Source organism: Phyllobates terribilis, unplaced genomic scaffold (assembly GCF_046119375.1).
Source record: "Phyllobates terribilis strain yellow unplaced genomic scaffold, ASM4611937v1 Scaffold_4__5_contigs__length_816908805, whole genome shotgun sequence".
NCBI lineage: Eukaryota > Metazoa > Chordata > Amphibia > Anura > Dendrobatidae > Phyllobates > Phyllobates terribilis.
In genome coordinates this window covers 797,754,086-797,774,579 of record NW_027362764.1, presented here as the reverse complement: position 1 = coordinate 797,774,579, position 20,494 = coordinate 797,754,086, and the positions used below count along the sequence as shown (strand labels likewise).

General features: G+C 46.1%; 1 protein-coding gene across 1 annotated transcript in view; it reads right to left on the bottom strand.

The window, feature by feature from the left end:
- The window catches only part of LOC141264534 (phospholipase A2 inhibitor PIP-like), a 90,893-nt gene that overhangs the window by 63,714 nt on the left and 6,685 nt on the right, over window positions 1-20,494 (bottom strand). Inside the window, exons 2-4 of the mRNA XM_073676809.1 lie at window positions 11,848-11,967; window positions 10,837-10,884; window positions 8,191-8,331 (exon numbers count right to left, since the gene is read on the bottom strand). Coding sequence (XP_073532910.1) covers window positions 8,191-8,331; window positions 10,837-10,884; window positions 11,848-11,967 — 309 coding nt within the window. The remainder of the gene's footprint in view (window positions 1-8,190; window positions 8,332-10,836; window positions 10,885-11,847; window positions 11,968-20,494) is intronic.

Here is a 20,494-nt window from a genome sequence, read left to right as displayed (position 1 = left end):
AGGAATTCACTGTGGGGGGATCATACTGTATGTGTGGAGGGTAGTGTAGAGGAATTCACTGTGGGGGGATCATACTGTGTGTGTGGAGGGTAGTGTGGAGGAATTCACTGTGGGGGGATCATACTGTGTGGAGAGTATTGTGGAGGAATTCACTGTGGGGGGATCATACTGTGTGTGTGAAGGGTAGTGTGGAGGAATTCACTATGGGGGGATCATACTGTGTGTGTGGAGGGTAGTGTGGAGGAATTCACTGTGGGGGGATCATACTGTGTGTGTGGAGGGTAGTGTGGAGGAATTCACTGTGGGGGGATCATACTGTGTGTATGGAGGGTAGTGTGGAGGTATTCACTATGGGGGGATCATACTGTGTGTGTGGAGGGTAGTGTGGAGAAATTCACTGTGGGGGGATCATACTGTGGGTGTGAAGGGTAGTGTGGAGGAATTCACTGTGGGGGGATCATACTGTGCGTGTGGAGGGTAGTGTGGAGGAATTCACTGTGGGGGAACATACTGTGTGTGTGGAGGGTAATGTGGAGGAATTCACTATGGGGGGATCATACTGTGTGTGTGGAGGGTAATGTGGAGGAATTCACTGTGGGCGGATCATACTGTGCATGTGGAGGAATTCACTGTGGGTGGATCATACTGTAAGTGTGGAGGAATTCACTATGGGGGGATCATACTGTGAGTGTGGAGGAATTCACTATGGGGGGATCATACTGTGAGTGTAGAGGAATTCACTGTGGGCGAATCATACTGTAAGTGTGGAGGAATTCACTATGGGGGGATCATACTGTGAGTGTGGAGGAATACACTGTGGGGTATCACACTGTGTTTGGGGGGCACTTTTGCTGGCATCCTACTTCATGTGGGCAATGAAAGTGCCATCTAGGTGCTTCAATATGAGGAAAAATACTTTGTAAGAAGTGTAAAGTTGTGAGATCTGCTCCTGTGTGAGCCACCACATATTAAGGGTTTTCTTGGGGGGTTCGGAGCCCAATTAGAACTTCTGCTATGGGGCCCCATTATTTCTATGTTTGTCCCTGCCTGCGAGGAAATACCTATTGCTCCGGTCATGTGATCTGAATCTCAAGATCTTTTAATTAAAATGTACTTTGTTCTTGGGACAACACCTTTAAGTTTGTTTCCATTTGAAACGGTTCATTGTTATATTTGATGATGTAGAAAAACTTCAGTTGTAGACATTTTAGTAATAAATATCAACCTTGGCCAAGACTTTGTCTAAGTTTTTCATTTCGGCCCCCCGGTATTTGAGTTTGACCTCCCTGGTATACAGAGAGAGGGCAGTTCGGACTTTGAGAAATCTCTGCAAAGTAGAGGAGCATCCGGCCCATCACAGCTCCTCCTCGGGAACTACTGTCTTCTGAACAAGTCCAAGCAAATCCCTTCCTCCTACCACCATGTCCTACCACCAGGACCAGCCTCAAGGCAAGTGCTCCGGACGGCTTTTAAACATTTTTACTAAAGTGTCTACTTTGACCTCCTTTGCTTCAACTTTGGTAATAAAAGGCTGTCAGTTTTGCTTTGATTTCCTTTATGAAGAAAACTAGAAGTTGCCTGAAGAAGGGTCGGGTCACTTCTTTTAGCCGTTTCACAGCTTTAGCAGCTTGAAGTGGTTAAAATCAGTGAAAAAGATGGAACCTTTGCACAACAAGATGTTTTGACTTTAGGGTGTATATGTTCTTTATTTTTTGGTGCTTTTTTTAGTTAAAAAAGTGTGGTGTGCACATTCCCTTAGAAGTCACAGAAGGCCCATCAACCATGACTGCTGAAGGCTTCATGGCATTTCTCCCGACAGGAAAGGCCACCATGAAACTTAATGGTATTGGTATGGCAGTATTACATACACACTGCTCTTGTATGACTGTATATATGGAGTTATCATGCCCCTGTATAGTGATATTACTATGCACAGGCCGCTCCTGCCACGAGGTGAGGTGGGCATTCTTGGGCTGAGGTGACTCTCAGGCGACACCATTTTGTCGCCCCCTGTGGGCAGATTGACTCTGGCAGTAGGCCACATCAGCCTGCTAAACTTTTAATAGTACTGACATCCTCAGGTGGACGAGGAGTTTGGATTGGGGAGTATAAACTTTTTTTTTTAAATCATGCAGTCCGCAAGTTGGGATGCGGAGATGGTTGTGGTGGCATCTTATTGTATATAGGGGACTATGAGCCATTCTACCATATATAGAGAACTGTACAGGTCATTATACTGTATATAGGGATCTATGGGGGATATTATAGTGTATATATAGGATGAGTAAGATACTGTATATAAAGGGCTGTGGGGGACACAATACTGTTTATGGAGAGCTGTTGGGACATCATGCTTTATATAGAGGGCTGTAGGGGCCATCATACTGTATATTGGGAGCTATGGGCCATTGCACTTTGTATGGGTGGCTCTAGAGAGGAGGCACAATAAAGTCAAGGCACGGGATTAAGAAGGAGTAGTATCAAGAAGGAGACACACAGAAAATGACAGACTGGAGTGGGCAGCATGAGGGGCAGTGTGGAGATAGGGACAGCTTGAGGAGAAACAGAGAGAAGTCAGCATGAACTAGTGTGTCACGCAAGGTGTGGGAAAGACTTAGTGCAACACAGAGGGAAAAGGGAAAGGGAGCCCAGACTCTAGGGAAAGGGGGGAGTGTAGACCTCCTAGTCTGGTATAGTGTCACCCTGTCTCAACTACCATGACTAAATTGGCTCTTCACCAATCGCCGCACGTGTGCCTCGCCCTGACTTTCCCTGGCATGTGGCTAAGGCTAGGGAAGGAAGGAGATGAGCACTAGTCGATCTCCACTAAACTCTATAGACAACAAGGGTACACAAACGGGGGGAATTGCTTAGCTTTAGCCTCAAGCTCCAGAGAGGATGAAGTACTGCTCTTGCTAAAGCCTCACAAGTAGTAATGAATATCGCCGGCACCTCCCTCTCAGACACACCAGGTATTTTTACACTCAGGCCAGTGAGCTAATTAGCCCGAGGGAGGTAGCCGCTGGGTCCTAGAGACATCCAGCCTCTAAGAAGATGTCTGTAATGCTAAAAGTAGAGATCTCCTGCAACCAACTGCAGGGCGAATGTCTGTCATTTCTGACACACCCGTGACAACTAGAGAAAGTGTGGTAGAATAGTTGGAGAATATAGTTCATAAGAGTGGACAGTGTAGTGGTTATAGTTTAGAAGGAGTGATGGTGTCAAGGCAATATTTTATAGGAAGACAGTCTGGCGGTCGTCTACCATAACAGGGACAATGTGGGAGACATATTTTATGCAGGGAGCACAGTGAGGGGATATTATTCAGGAGCACAGCGTAGGGCAGATCTTTTTATTCAGGAACATTATAATGACATTTTTTAAAAAAAGCTATCATGCTGGGATGTGCCACAGAAGACTGGAGAAATGGAAGACTGCAGAGACTAGCTATTCAAGTCTAAAGTTATTATGGCATCTGGACCAGATGGAGATGAAAGGGATGAGAATGACCCCGATCAGAGAAGATGTCACCTATAAGTTACCTGGGTGTACATTTTAATTTTTGAGTCTGTCTGTGTCTGATCCCAGAGTAAGTAAAACAATCCATGAAATACAAAGTAAAGATTAAATAGATACTGTTAAAAAATAAACTGCCTATTACCTAAAAAACATAAGATAGGTGCAGAAAAAAAGAACATAAACAGCAAGAGAAAAGCCCTAGCTGGTCTTTTACTGATTGGCTTAAACTACAGCAGTATGGCTGGACATCCAAATGAGACTATCGCCAGGAGAAAATACCAGCAGGAGGAAAGTACAGCATATAAAGCTGCACCCAAAAGGTAATAGGGAAGACAAATGAATAAATGAAAACACGTGTTACCCTATACAGACTACAGCAAGGATAACAGAAACTAAACACCTAGAGAAAAGGTGTAACTGCTGTGGCTCGGCGGACAGAAAAGCCGACCACAAAGCACAAGCTCAAGGGTTCGAACCCAGACGAATGACAGTGCTGTTTTGATGTTCTGGTGCTGTTTTGCTGTACTATTTGTAGTTCTGTTATGTATTTCAATACTGATGGTGGTTCTGGTACTGCTTTGCTGTACTGATAGTTGTTCTGGATCTGTTTTGCTGTACTGATAGTGGTTCTAGTGCTGTATTTTTACATAAGAGACAGTGATTTGTTCTACATACTGCAATAACTCTAATGGGACTAAATAATAATGAATGATTACTGTAAAATTAAAACCCCAAAACAAAGATAAAATTGTGTTTGTTCACTGCAGGTTTGAATTGCAATTTGGGGAGAAGTATCATTCCAATTTTCACCTCCAGCAGCAAAAAGCTAGAATCAGCAGGATTATGTATAGAATTGATTCTTAGCCCATTAGGCAATACAGTGAGGAAAAAAAGTACCATATTTTTCGGACTATAAGACGCACTTTTTTCCTACAAAATTTTGGAGGAAAGTGGGGGGTCCATCTTATAGTCCGAATACTATATTATTGTATGGCCCCATGGTGGTGGGTGTGGGGGAGCGGCAGTGGGGGATCAGCGGGGCACAGGAGGCAGCAGCCGCCTGCTGCAGCCTAGCTGTGCCTGCTACTAAAGAAAATGAATATTCCCTGCTCCCCACGCCCATGGGCATGGACAGCAATGAATATTAATTTCTCTTAATAGCCGGCACACTGGAGCGGCAGCACAGCTCCTGCTGCGCTCTGCGGTTAGTGTGCCCGCTATTAAAGCTCATGAATATTCGCTACAACCCACTCCGCAGCATGATAGGGGCTCAGAGGGGTGCCATGCATACCAGGATGGGTGCTAAGAGGGGTGCCATGCATACCAGGATGGGGGCTCAGAGGGTGCCATGCATAGCAGGATGGGGGCTCAGAAGGTGCCATACATACCAGGATGGGGGCTCAGAAGGTGCCATGCATACTAGGATGGGGGCTCAAGGGGTGCCATGCATACCAGGATGGGGGCTCAAGGGGTGCCATGCATACCAGGATGGGGGCTCAGAGGGTGCCATTCATACCAGGATGGGGGATAAAGGGGTGCCATGCAAAGCAAGATGGGGCATAAAGGGGTGCCATGCATACCAGGATGGGGGCTCAAGGGGTGCCATGCATACCAGGATGGGGGATAAAGGAGTGCCATGCATACCAAGATGGGGTATACAGGGGTGCCATGCATACCAGGATGGGGGATAAAGGGGTGCCATGCATTCCAGGATGGGATGGGGGCCACTTATACCAGGAAGGAGGGGCCATACATACATACCAGGATGGAGGATATTAACAGAATTGGGGGACATTACCCCAATACCAGTTTCAGCAGCAGACCCCCTCCCCCATAACAGGACATCATGACCACATTTTTTGCTTACATTTTTTTTCCTCCTTTAAAACCTAGGTGCGTCTTATGATTCGGTGTGTCTTATAGTCCGAAAAATACGGTATTTAGTCATCCACCAATTGTGCAAGTTCTCCCACTTAAAAAGATGAGAGAGGCCTGTAATTGACATCATAGGTCAACCTCAACTATGAGAGACAAAATGAGTAAACAAATCCTGAAAATCACATTGTCTGATTTGGAAAGAATTTTTTTCACATTTTGGTGTAAAACAAGTATTTGGTCAATTACAAACAAGCAAAATTTCTGTCTCTCACAGACCTGTAACTTCTTCTTTAAGAGGCTCCTCCGTCCTCCACTCATTACCTGTAGTACTGGCACCTGTTTGAACTTGTTATCAGTATAAAAGACACCTGTCCGCAACCTCAAACAGTCACACTCCAAACTCCACTATGGTGAAGACCAAAGAGCTGTCGAGGGACACCTGAAACAAAATTGTAGCCCTGCACCAGGCTGGAAAGACTGAATCTGCAATAGGCAAGCAGCTTGGTGTGAAGAAATCAACAGTGGGAGCAATAATTAGAAAATAGAAGTCATACAAGACCCACTGATAATCTCCCTCCATCTGGGGCTCCACATAAGATCACACCCTGTGGGCTCAAAATGATCTCAAGAACGGTGAGCAAAAATCCCAGAACCACACGGGTGGATGTAGTGAATGACCTGCAGAGAGCTGGGACCAACATTACACAGGCTACCATCAGTAACACACTACTTCGCCAGGGACTCAGATCCTGCAGTGTCAGACGTGTCCCCCTGCTTAAGCCCTTACATGTCCAGGCCCGTCTGAAGTTTGCTAGAGAGCATTTGGATGATCCTGAAGAGTATTGGAAGAATGTCATATGGTCAGATGAAACCAAAGTAGAACTGTTTGGTAGAAGCACAACTCGTCGTGTTTGGAGGAGAAAGAATGCTGAGTTGCATCCAAAGGACACCATACCTACTGTAAAGCATGGGGGTGGCAACATCATTATTTGGGGCTGTTTCTCTGCCAAGGGACAAGGACGACTGATCCGTGTACATGAAAGAATTAATGTGGCCATATATCATGAGATTTTGAGTGCAAACCTCCTTCCATCAGCAAGGGCATTGAAGATGAAACATGGCTGGGTCTTTCAGCATGACAATCATTACAAGCACACCGCCAGGGCAATGAAGGAGTGGCTTCATAAGAAGCATTTCAAGGTCCTGGAGTGGCCTAGCCTGTCTTCAGATCTAAACTCCGTAGAAAACCTTTGGAGGGAGTTGAAAGTCCATGTTGCCCCGTGACAGCCCCAAAACATCACTGCTCTAGAGGAGATCTGCATGGAGGAATGGGTCAACATACCAGTAACAGTGTGTGCCAACCTTGTGAAGACTTACAGAAAACGTTTGACCTCTGTCATTGCCAACAAAGGATATATAACAAAGTATTGAGATGAACTTTTGTAATTGACCAAATACTTATTTTCCACCAAAATTTGAAAAAAATTTCTTTCCAAATCAGACAATGTGATTTTCAGGATTTGTTTTCTCATTTTGTCTCTCATGGTTGAGGTCGAACCTATGATGTCAATTACAGGTCTCGCTCATCTTTTTAAGTGGGAGAACTTGCACAATTGGTGGCTGACTAAATACTTTTTTTCCCCACTGTATATGATATGGTTAATTACTCTGGATGGTGGAGCACGCTAACACAACACACCACGCACCATCCAACATCCAGTCTTGTCTATCATCTACCAATCCCAGATTCCTCCCATAAAACCACCATCTCTTTTGCTCCATTGTTCTTTTCCCTGTTTAGGCTTCCACTTGGCATTTGTGGTCCCCCAAAAATAGGCAATTCCGGTCTTTCTAGTGTTACTTGTTTTATAACTGCAGTTAAATGTATGTACTGTTCTTTATCACTGGATTACTATGGAGTTCACTTTACATGGGACTGCACGATTATTCCATTGTTACACAGCTAGTCGGCAAGCAAGGCACACATCAACCACCTCACCAGAAAGATCTAGCTAACCTTCAGCAGGGTAATGCAGTTATCTCATGGAGAAATTGTAGGGACAGCAAGTCTGAAGCAATGTAGCCCAAAGTCCTGTAATTCCCACCAGGACGTTACATGAATATTGAGTAAGTGGAAGGTGAGGAATCTGCAGATTTTGTGTTCTACCCCGCTACACTAATGGAAAAAGAATCGGTGGAGAGTTGGGGTCAACTGGGGAAGAATGGCCTACAAAGAGGAACAGGGGGAGCCGGCATAACCCTGTATACCAAAGGAGCTACAGAAAGATGTCCACCTCAGGAGGAGAACCACACCACCCTGCGATGTATCTGTTGTGCTGTGTAACATTCAAGCCTGTATTAACCAGAAGATAAACCGCCAAGCTTTATGCCACTTTGATATTATCTGTCCTCCTGGACTTTATTACCATGGCCATCACCATCTTTGGAATCAGGGTTTTGCATGGTATGACATCACAAGCACAGCCACCTGCCCATTACTCTTCCACCAACGCCAATCCTGCCGATTACTCATCTTGGCTGACCATTCAATCTGCAGATCTCTTTGCCGACCACCGCTCCACATCTTTGCTTCTGGATCTGCCTCGTATATTAACTCTTAAAGGTGCTAATCTACATATTGAAGAATGCACACTCTGGGGGGCTGACATCCTAGTGCCGAGAAAAGCACTTTATAATGACCATTCCTGTTATCTGTCTGTCATATTTATGAGCGATCATCATCATCATTCTGCACGAAGAGGAGATCGGAACCTTGTAGTCACCAGCACTCACCTGTCGGGGGCTCCGGTGTGCACAGATCTGTTTTACAGCAACTGTTGATGGCTACTGTCCTGCTGTACGGGGTCCGGAGTATGACCACCTCCGTACATTTCTCCAAATACCCACAGTCTCTCACATAAGTCAACGGAGAAACTGCAAATATTAAGAAGATGAAGTGAATATGCACAATGTAAAACGCTGCACCCACAATTGTGGCAATGGATGTGCTCTTCTAATAGCCAGAATTACATAGTCGCAGCACCAGGGAATATTCGCAGATTTGTGGTAGAAATTACTGTAACTGAAAACATCTGTCGGCAGGCAGAACATGGATTTCTACAACAAACCTGCAGGGATTGAAATAATCCATATCCCTGCCATCAGTAATACCAGGACCTTGGTGAAACCAAAAGTGAAGAGGCTGTTGAAGAGAAGAAATATCAGAGAAAGAGAGAAAGGAAGATAGGAAATGTCAGAAGAAGAAAGGAAGAGACAAGGGGTGAGAAGAAATTCCAGCAGAAGAGAGGAAATGTCAGAGAAAGAGACAAGGGAAAGAGAAATAATGCCAGAGAGAAAGAGACAAAGGAAGAGAAGAAATATCAGAGAAAGAGAGAAAAGAATATAGGAAATGTCAGAAGAAGAAAGGAAGAGACAAGGGGCGAGAAGAAATTCCAGTGGAAGAGAGGAAATGTCAGAGAAAGAGACAAGAGAAATTAGGAAATGTCAGAGAATGAGACATGGAAAGAGAAATAATGCTGGAGAGAAAGAGACAAGGGAAGAGAAGAAATTCCAGAGGAAGAGAGAAGGGAAGAAAGGAAATGTCAAAGCAAGAGACACGGAAAGAGAAGTAATGCCAGAGAGAAAGAGACAAGGGAAGAGAAGAAATGCCAGAGGAAGAGAGGGAATGTCAGAGAAAGAGACAAGGGGAGATAAGTAATGCCAGAGGAAGAGAGAAGGGAAGAAAGGAAAGGTCAGAGGAAGAGACAGGGAAAAAGTAGTAATGCCAGAGGAAGACAGATACAGATAGACAGAAGGAGAGAGGGAAAGAAACAGTAGAAGAGATAAAAAGTTAGAAGAAGAGAGAGAAAAAAAAGAGGGGACATATCAAAAAGATACTGAGGAAAAGAGTTAGGGGAAGAGAGGAAGAGTCAGAGAAAGTAAAGGACAAAAGGAAGAGACTGGGGAAAAGAGTCAGATGAAGAAAGAAAAATACAGAAGTAGAGGCAGGAGGATAAAGAGGGAGAAGAATAGAAGAATGGAAAAATCTATAGAAAAGAGACAGGAAATGGAGGAAGAGTCAGGTGATGAAAGAAAAAGAGGAAGAATCACAGCAAGATAGAAAACGTTAGAGGAAGGGAGGAGATGTCACAAGAAGTGACAAGTAAAGAGAGGAGGAAACGTGGAAAGAATGGAAGAGACTGCGAACAGGGGAATATGCAAGAGAACAAAGAAGAGACAAACGAAATAGAAGAGATGGGGGAAGAATAGATGGGGAAGAAGAGACGGGGGAAGAAGAGACGGGGGAAGAAGAGACGGGGGAAGAAGAAACGGGGAAAGAAGAGACGGGGGAAGAAGAGACGGGGGAAGAAGAGACGGGGAAAGAAGAGACGGGGGAAGAAGAGACGGGGGAAGAAGAGACGGGGGAAGAAGAGACGGGGGAAGAAGAAACAGGGAAAGAAGAGACGGGGAAGAAGAGACAGGGGAAGAAGAGACAGGGGAAGAAGAGACGGGGAAAGATGAGACGGGGAAGAAGAAACGGGGGAAGAAGAGACAGGGGAAGAAGAGACGGGGGAAGAAGAGACGGGGGAAGAAGAAACGGGGAAAGAAGAGACGGGGGAAGAAGAGACGGGGGAAGAAGAGACGGGGGAAGAAGAGACGGGGAAGAAGAGACGGGGGAAGAAGAAACGGGGAAAGAAGAGACGGGGGAAGAAGAGACGGGGGAAGAAGAGACGGGGGAAGAAGAGACGGGGGAAGAAGAGACGGGGAAAGAAGAGACGGGGGAAGAAGAGACGGGGAAGAAGAGACGGGGGAAGAAGAAACAGGGAAAGAAGAGACGGGGAAGAAGAGACAGGGGAAGAAGAGACAGGGGAAGAAGAGACGGGGAAAGAAGAGACGGGGAAAGAAGAGACGGGGAAGAAGAAACGGGGGAAGAAGAGACAGGGGAAGAAGAGACGGGGGAAGAAGAGACGGGGGAAGAAGAAACAGGGAAAGAAGAGACGGGGAAGAAGAGACAGGGGAAGAAGAGACGAGGGAAGAAGAAACAGGGCATGAGTCAGAGTGATGAGACCACAGTCACATGCTCAGTATTTGGTCAGTATTTTACCTCAGTATTTGTAAGGCGAAAGCAGGTGAGGAACAATCAGAGGAAAAGTATAATAGAAACACTTCTGCATTTATCACCCACTCCTGGTTTTTGCTTCAAATACTGATGTAAAATACTGACCAAATACTGAACATGTGAATGTGGCCTTAGGTAGTGGTAGTGACAGGGGGAGGGGGACTATATGTAGAATGTCAGGGTAAGATAGAATGAGATACAATGAGAGCAGTGGAGAAAGCAGGATGACGCTTGGGAGAGAGGCCATACTGGATGCTGGTGGAGGAGCATTTAGTGCAGCTGTGGAAAGTTTAGGGGAGTCTCATGCCTGGTCTACTCACCGGCTCCTATTGACTGTAAAACATTTTGGGGTTGGGGATCTGTGGAGTCTGTAAGAAGTAACAACAAAAAGTCAGCAGCAGCCAAAAACGCATGAGACATATTGTGTCACCCGGATCCTATTCCCGCCAACATGTGATCCTCAAGGGAAAGTTTTTCTAACTCATCAGGTTTATGCTAAACAATGAAAAAAATAATAATTCTGAATTTCTGGTCGTTCTTGACACACAAGAATTTAATGCTCAGCCAATCACTCAACCAGTGATTGTCTGCAGTGGTCACATCACTGAAGCAGGAAGAAGACTCCAGCAGGCACTGGGCAACATCAGAATGGTAGCATTGATATATAACACAGGAATATATACAAGAATAGACAAGGCCAGGATGAGAGATAACATCAGGGGGACATGTGCCCCCGGGAGGTGGCAGATTCCACCCTTTGCTTTATCCTTGGTAATCGGGTATAAGGAAAACAAAATTTATTTTGCTCTGGTTTCAAGAAAACTTAGCAAGTACCAACACTTGGGCAACAAAACTGCAGGACACCAGGCACTAAGAAGATATTGAGGTCCTGGGCGTTCACTCCACTGCATAGTAAACTCCTGGACATGAAGAACATGAGACTCCAGATCGGCCAGAGTGAGAGACATTCGCTTTGGACATCTGACAGTTGCCTTTGTGCTTAGTTTTCGTCTCTGATCTTAGGCATCTTAGGGATTAGTAAATCTCCTGCACCTTCATATGTAGGGATGACATTATATAGATGCTGACCATACAGTTGTAATGGAGCCCTGGTTGGTCTCGTCGCTTTTGCTATTGAGTGAAGAGAACCAGAGCTCGACTTCACTCTTCAGAAGAGCTGGACGGTTTGCAAAGATTCAGAGAAGAACCGGCCCAAGAGTCACAAACTCAAGACCCTCCTGTTCTGGGCGAGCAAACCTTAGTGGGGGTCATTTTTGATTTTGGGAGTTGTCCCCTCTTTTTCTAGGTACATCATTATGCAGTAAACTTACTTATATCATACTGAACCAAGGTGGACAAACAAACATTGGAGTCAGATGGACAGGTCATAGGATCCCCGGTACAAACGCCTCCAGAGTAGTCTCTACAGATAATGCAACGTATGGCGTCACCTGGGAAGAGGAAGGGAACGTTACATGGACCTGGAGGTATAAACTGTATATATATATATATATATATATATATATAAATATAAATATAAATATATAGGTATCTATATATTTGTATACATACAAAACTCAAGTATGGAAATACTGAAACTCATGTGAATTGCAAAGAACGGGGCTAAGGAACCATCTAGCCCAGGTTTTCCCATGGTCCAATGATTATACCATGAGGCAATATGTGCCGACCTCTGTATATAACACAATAAAACCCACAGTGTCCAGAGATGGTCTCCTTTGTCCTATTGTCCTCATCCTTATTCTCATTTGCACATGGAAACATGAGGAGCAATGGAAGCAAACTTAATGGGAGAAGATACAGATTAGATATTAGAAGACACTTTTTTGACAGTGAGGTGATCAATGAGTGGAACAGGTGGCCATGAGAGGTGGTGAGTTCTCCTGCAATGGACGTCTTCAAACAGAGGCTGGACAGACATCTGTCCGAGATGGTTTAGTGACTCCTGCATTGAGCAGGGGGTTGGACACAAGGACCCTGGAGGTCTCCTCCAACAAGAACATTTTAGGATTCTATGTTATGTGTAGCAGCAGTGTTCTCCATGTCCGCAGTATAGTCCTTGGAATCTCATGGCACTTGTCGTCCAGTCTAACGCTCCCCACCAGGTTGGGGTCTACTCAATCTCCAGGTGAAACAACAGCTGTTTCTGTGTGATGTCACCAGCAATGGAACGTCCTTCTTCATCAGGGATAATGGTCTGACTGGACTTGATGGTCTGTTTATAATTTTGTGGTGAGTGTTGTTCAGGACATTACGGGACCAGCAGTGCACTAGGCTAAACATCTCAGTCCAAAAATGCCAATAATTCAACCGCACTGGGAATCAGGACACTTATACACCAGCAGGGTCTTCATATGGTGCGTGTTGCCCTAGTAGCTGATGAGTCTACGCAGTAGACCTGTCCGGCAGCTGCTCGGTGCCAGATAACTTTCAGTACCATTGACAGATTTGGACTTGATCATACGGTTTTCTTTTAATGAAGACAGTCATGGAAACATCATTAGATACGTTGGATGTTACTAGACACATGATGACGACTCCACCAACAGCATAAGGACTTCAATTGAAACAAAGTGAAATCACTAGACACCTGAACATATAGAGGCATTACTAGGGGACATTATTAGATATATAATGACAAGAAAATACATATTATGTATTACTTGATACCTTGAAAGATAGTAACATCACTAACAATATGGGAACATTACTAGAAACATAGTGATAATACTAGACACCTTGGAACATCACTTGAGATCTTGTCAAAACCAGTTGTGGCTAAATTTGCCTCGAGTGTTTTTTGCTCTTTTAGTCGGATGTTACTCTGGTTATTGATGGCCAATTATAAACATTTCAGAAATGTTTACACTTTTATTGACAAATCTATGATGTTTCTGTGACATCTCAACATTCCCAGCGCTGCCCCTTATTCTCCACACTTCTGCCCCCTTATTCTCCACACTTCTGCCCCTTATTCTCCGCACTTCTGCCCCTTATTCTCCGCACTTCTGCCCCTTATTCTCCGCACTTCTGCCCCTTATTCTCCACACTTCTGCCCCCTTATTTTCCACACTTCTGCCCTACCCCCGGCAGCTGAATATCATCTTCTGGGCAGATCCTGACTGATGGCCGCCATTCTTGTCTCATCAGGGCTCGGAGTTATCACAAGTTCTGGGTTTTGTCGCTCTTTGAGGATTGACCGGAGGGTCTCACTGGGATGAGATCTGGGGAGTTTTCGGCCATGGACCCAAAATGTCAAAGTTTCATTCATCAAGCCATTTTTGCCTTGTGATCTGGTCTCCATCATGGGAGAAAAAGCATCATCACCATATTTTCTTGGATGATGGGAGAAGTTTTTTTTGGAGGAGGTTTAGATACCATTCTTTATTCATGGCAGTCTTCTCAGGTGAATTGTAAGTGAGCCCACTCCATCGATGAGTGACCCCCTCCATGGATGAGAAGCACCCACACATTGTGAATGACACCCTCCATGGATAAAAAGCCCCCACACATTGTGAATGACACCCTCCATGGATGAAAAGCTCCCACATACTGTGAGTGAACCCCTCCATGGGTGAGAAATGCCCACACACTGTGAGTGAAACCCTCCATGGATGAGAAGCCCCCACACATTGCGTGTAAGCACCCTCCATGGATGAGAAGCTCCCACACATTGTGTGTGAGCCCCATCCATGGATGAGAAGCCCCTGCACATTGTGAGTGAACCCTTCCAAGGATGAGAAACCCCCGCACATTGTGAGTGAACCCTTCCAAGGATGAGAAACCCCTACACACCAAGTGAGCCCCCTCCATGGATGAGAAGCCCCAACACATTGTGAGTGAGCCCCTCCATGGAAGAAAAGCCCCCACATACTGTGAGTGAACCCCTCCATGGGTGAGAAATGCCCACACACTGTGAGTGAAACCCTACATGGATGAGAAGCCCCCACACATTGTGCGTGAGCCCCCTCCATAGATGAGAAGCCCCTGCACATTGTGAGTGAACCCCTCCAAGGATGAGAAACCAAGTGAGCCCCCTCCATGGATGAGAAGCCCCCACACATTGTGAGTGAGCCCCTCCATGGAAGAGGAGCCCCCTCCATGGACGAGAAGCCCACACATGAGTGGTCTCAAGAGGCTTTACTACTGGCAGACACAGGACTCATGGCTAGAGATGAGCGTTGTTCTACTCGAACTGTTCGCCAATCTCAAATTCGAGCTGTTTTGGGCGGTGTTCGAGCCGTTCGGCGAACACGAACAATTTGAGAAAAATTCGGCTGTTCGAGGTTATGTTCGATAACTGTTCGTGCACCAAAATCATAACTGGATTTTTTCTCAGTAATGATGAAAATTAATGTTAATACGCAGTTTGAGTGTACAGCGGGGCGGGGGAGGGGCAGGGGATGGATCTCTGCAGGAACAATGAAGATCTCCATTTTTTTTTCTCTTTCCCGCATTTACAGTGGGGAGGTGCAATCTGTCAGCCTATCAGCAGCGCACACACGGAGCGAAGTGCTGTTTTTCACACAAGCAAGGGCATGTGTCATTGGCAGTGTATGTCACATGTCCTTGCCCTATAAGACCCAGCCATTTTCCCCGTCGCCACCATTTTCTCACTGCTGCAGCTGCGTGTTAGACGGCACCGCTGTTGCTGTGTGCGCTATACCTTGTTAATTTCAAGCAAATTTTCGCACAAATCTACAGATAGCTTGGGAGTAGGGAATAGTTGTGATTGCAGTCCTTTTAAGGACTAGGTTACAGCATTTCCTACGACTTTTATCAGGCAGGTCTGTGCTCTTAAATAGATAGATTGTGGGAGTAAAGACTAATTGTAATTGGAGTCCTTTTTAGGACTAGGTTACATCAGTTCCTATCAGTTTTTGCCAGGCAGGTCTGTGCCAGTGCTGTGCAAGTTTTTTTCACAGCATTTGGCTGAATCTAGCAAAGCTAATCCTTTTTGGCCTATTGCAGAGTGTGTTAGTCAGTGGAGTAGCCTATCTGTGTTGCAAGATATACCACCTGTGTATAGAATACCAATTTTTTTACTGCACCTAGTGAAGTAAAATCTTTTGGGCATAGCATCATTCTATTAGTCCATCTATACTGACCTCCATCAGGTTGCAAACTGAATATATTTTTTTCTGCATCTACCTCTGAAAAAATATTGGGCTTCTAGCAGTGTGTGGGTCTTGTTGTATTAGTCCATCTATACTGACCTCCATCAGGTTGCAAACTGAATATATTTTTTTCTGCATCTACCTCTGAAAAAATATTGGGCTTCTAGCTGTGTGTGGGACTTTCTCTATTAGTCCATCTATACTGACCTCCATCAGGTTGCAAACTGAATATAATTTTTTTCTGCATCTAACCCAGCCAATAGTTTTGGCCTAATACCACAGTTTGGCCACTCAGCTCTGCTCGGTTCCCATCCATTGTTTTTTTGTGCAAACAACTCCAGAGTTGTGAATTAGTTAACCACCAAAATGAGTGGAAAAAGGCCTGCTGCAGGTGGAAAGGGGAATAGGCGTGTTGGGAAGGGGAAAAAAGGTTGTGTCCGTGGGGTAGGTGTTAAAGCAACAGTAACATCTGCAGAAGAAAGACCATCTTCCAGCCAAACTAAAATGTCTACTTCTTTTAGCGGACAATGTGATAAGATCCCTTTCTTACGGCCACGCCAATCGCTACAAATTCCAGATGAGGCACAAAAACAGCAGGTGCTTCAACGGATATCAAGTGCTCCTTTAAGTGGGCTCTCCTCCACATCAACTTCAACATCACAAATACTCCAGTCCTCAAAGGTGTCACCCCAATCGCACTTGCTTCCTCACAGCTCCCAAATCTCCAGCTGCCCGTCTGAGTATGAGGTAGAACAGATGGTTGAGTCTGCAGTGCTGTTTACTCATACTATAGCCTGGGAATCAGAGGTCGGCTCCAGAGCTTCTGTGAATCCAGACGAGGAAATGATCTGCACTGATGCCCAGAATCTTTATGAGTCGGATCCAGGACCAGACGCAGAAGGTTCTGACCATAATGTAGACCCTCATTCCCAAACTGTAACTCCTGTTGGTGGAGACAATGAGGAAGACGATGATAAGACTCAAATACCTGATTGGAGCGACAACTTTAGTTTTTTGTCAGGGCAGGAACAGGTTGGCTCTGAGGACGACGGGTGTGATAACGCACAGGGTGATGATGATGAGGTCGGAGATCCCACTTACTGTCAACCCACAGTCAGCCAAGAGATGAGGTCAGCAGAGGAGGTGGAGGAAGATGCTAGTGACGACGAGGTCAGGTTGCGCCTTCCTGGACAGAGACGTAGTACTGGAAGCACGTCAACAACTGCATCCTCAAACACAACTCTGCCTCTCACCACAAGTCGTGGTGGCTCTTCAGGTCGCATGGGTGCTAAGCCTTGCATAGCCTGGGCATTTTTTCAGATCGATAAAGATGACCCAACTCGTGTTATCTGTAACATTTGTCAGCAAAAGCTAAGTAGAGGCCAAAAAATACATAGTTTGAGTACTTCATGCATGAACCGGCACATGGACATGAAGCATAAGTTGCAGTGGGAAGCTCAGTGTGCTACAATGCGGCCTAGCCGGCCGGGCCAACCACCGTCTGCCATATCTTGTGCATCCGCGGCCTCTTCATCCTCTGTGACTGGGGGGACAGCAGTCACACCTGTTTTGGGGCGCAGACCTGCCACCTCTTTACCCGCAACAGCCAGCGTGATTGGCAGGTCATCATTTTCTTTGGAGGTGGTAACACCAGCTGGTGTTGAGCGCTGTCCGACATCGATAGCACCACCTTTGGATCAAGGCAACCTAACATGTCCGCCTGCATCTTCCTCACAGACCGGCAGTTTGCCGGGGACACCCTTATCAACCCCGTCTAAGCACAATAGCCAGCCCTCGGTCCCTCAGATGTGGACAAGTAAAAGACCATTTCCTCCTAGCCATGAGAAAGCTAAGAGGTTGAATTTCACCATCTGCAAGCTCTTGGCTACAGAAATGCTGCCTTTCCGCCTGGTGGACACAGAGGATTTTCGAGACCTTATGTCCGTCGCAGTGCCCCAGTATCAGATGCCCAGTCGGCACTACTTCTCAAAGAAAGGTGTGCCTGCGCTCCACCAGCATGTCGCACATAACATCACCGCTTCTTTGAGAAACTCTGTGTGTGACAGGGTGCATTTCACCACAGACACTTGGACGAGTAGGCATGGACAGGGGCGTTACATGTCGCTGACTGGGCACTGGGTAACTATGGTGACAGCAGGACAAGGGGCTGCTGTCCAAGTCTTGCCGTCCCCACGAGTTGTGCGTCAATCCTCTTTATGTCAAAGTTCCTCCACTGCTTCTGCCTCCTCAACCTCCTCTCGGTCTTCCACCTGCACCCAAAGCCTGTCTGGTCATGCCACAAGCTTTCTAACTGCGCAGAAGGGATCCTGCACACCTCCTTACTATGCTGGCAGTAGGGCTCAACGTCATCAGGCGGTTTTTACATTGAAATGTCTGGGAAATGTGAGTCACACAGCTGAGGAGTTGTGGTCAGCTCTGGAGAACCAATTTCATGAATGGTTGTCTCCACTGGACCTGAAACCAGGGAAGGCCGTGTGCGACAATGCTGCAAACCTGGGTGCGGCCCTTCGCCGGGGCAATGTCACACACGTGCCTTGTATGGCTCACGTGTTGAACCTGGTTGTCCAGCAATTTTTAGCCCACTATCCCAGACTAGATGGCCTTCTGCAGAGGGCACGGTCGCTGTGTGCTCACTTCCGCCGTTCGCATCCCGCAGCTCAGCGACTTACATCTCTACAGAAGTCGTTGGGCCTGCCACTTCACCGGCTAAAATGCGATGTGCCTACCCGGTGGAATTCAACTCTGCACATGTTGCAGCGACTGTGGCAGCACCGACAAGCCCTGGTGCAATACGTTCTGACGTATAGCCTGGGCCAACGAGATTCAGAGGTGGGGCAAATCACGCTGGAGGAGTGGTCTCAGATCAGGGACCTATGCACCCTTCTGCACAGTTTTGAAATGGCGACGAAGATGTTTAGTGCTGACGATGCCATTATCAGCATGACTATTCCGGTGATTTACATGCTGGAGCACATGTTAAACAGAATTCGGAGTCAGGTGGTGGCACAAGAGGAGGTGGAGGAAGTAGAGGAGGAGGAGTTGTATGCGGAAGGGCTAACATCTGCAAGGTCCAGACGGTCGGCAGCACCAAGGCGGCAGGCATGTGAGGGTGGGGGAGATGGTTTTACCAGGGCGCATGGTAGCAGCCAAACTAGTGAGGAAGGTGCAGGAGCCCAGGAAGAAGTGGAGGACGAACTGATGGAAGACTCATCAGATGAGGGAGACCTTGATCACATTTCTGTTGTGCGAGGTTGGGGGGAGAGGACAGAGGAAGGAAGCATGATTGTTACCTCGCCACCAACACAACAGGGACTTGGTGCTCCTGGATGCGCAACACACATGAGTGCCTTCTTGCTGCACTACCTGCAACATGACCCTCGAATTGTGAGAATTAGAAATAATCCTGACTACTGGGTTGCCACACTGTTAGATCCCCGGTACAAAAGTAAATTTGCAGAAATTATTCCTGCCATAGAAAGGGATGCACGCATGCAGGAGTATCAGCAGAGACTGTTGCAGAATCTTACATGTGCTTTTCCACAAAATACCAGTGGTGCACGTAGTGAATCTCACAGTTCCAACTTGCCAACCGTGGGACCGTCAAGTGTTCAGCACTCAAACCGTAACAGAACCACAGTATCTGCTGGTAACATCAATTTTGCGGAATCATTTCACCACTTTTTTAGCCCATCCTTTGCAAGGCCACAGGAGACAAGAAGTCTGACACATAGTCAACGCCTAGAGACGATGGTACAGGAGTATCTCCAAGTAAACATTGAAGCCACGACTGTGTCACTGGACCCTTGCTCTTTTTGGGCTTCCAATCTGGATAAATGGCCGGAGCTAGCCACTTACGCCTTGGAGATCTTGTCATGCCCCGCAGCCAGCGTTCTGTCTGAACGTGTGTTCAGCGCTGCTGGTGGTGTGCTGACAGATAAGCGCACGCGGCTCTCCACTGATAATGTAGACAGACTCACGTTCATAAAGATGAACAAATCATGGATCCGAAACGACTTTTCTACCCCTGTGTCATCCTGGGGAGAGTAAAAGCTTGATGATTGGTTAAAATCACCCTACCAACCGTTTTAAGCTTTCAAATTACTAATCATGTTTATCTGTATCTTGACTGGAAAATAATTTGGGCTTTGTAGCAGTGTGCAGCACTGATCCTATTAGGCCATCTATAATAAGCTCCACCAGATTTAAAATTAAAAATAATTTTTAGCTGCATCTAGCCCGGAAAATAATTTTGGGGCTCCGAGATGCGCAAGGCACATAAGTGCCTTCTTGCTGCACTACCTGCAGCATGACCCTCATATTGTCAGAATTCGAAGTAATCATGACTACTGGGTTGCCACACTCTTAGATCCCCCAAACTTTTCGATCAACCTTTTCATTTTAATAAAGACCAAAAAAATGGTCATTTTTGAAATTATAAGCATTAGCAGGTTGTTAGAAACTGAAATCAAACAGTTTTCAACTCAAAACTTTATTCTAGGTGATGTTACATTTTCACATAGGACCCCTTGTTCGAAAGGAGCTTCTGAACTCTCTCGTCCATTGAATTTGTCAGGTTTTGGATGGTTTCTGCTTCAATTGTTTTGCATGAGGACAGAATACCCTCCCAGAGCTGTTGCTTAGATGTGAACTGCCTCCCGCCATCATAGACACTCCTTTTAATGATGCTCCAAAGGTTCTGAATGGGGTAGAGGTCAGGGGAGCATGGAGGCCACACCATAAGTTTGTCCCCTTTTATGCCCATATCAGCCAGAGATGCAGATGTTTTATGTGCAGCATGAGATGGTGCATTATCATGCAG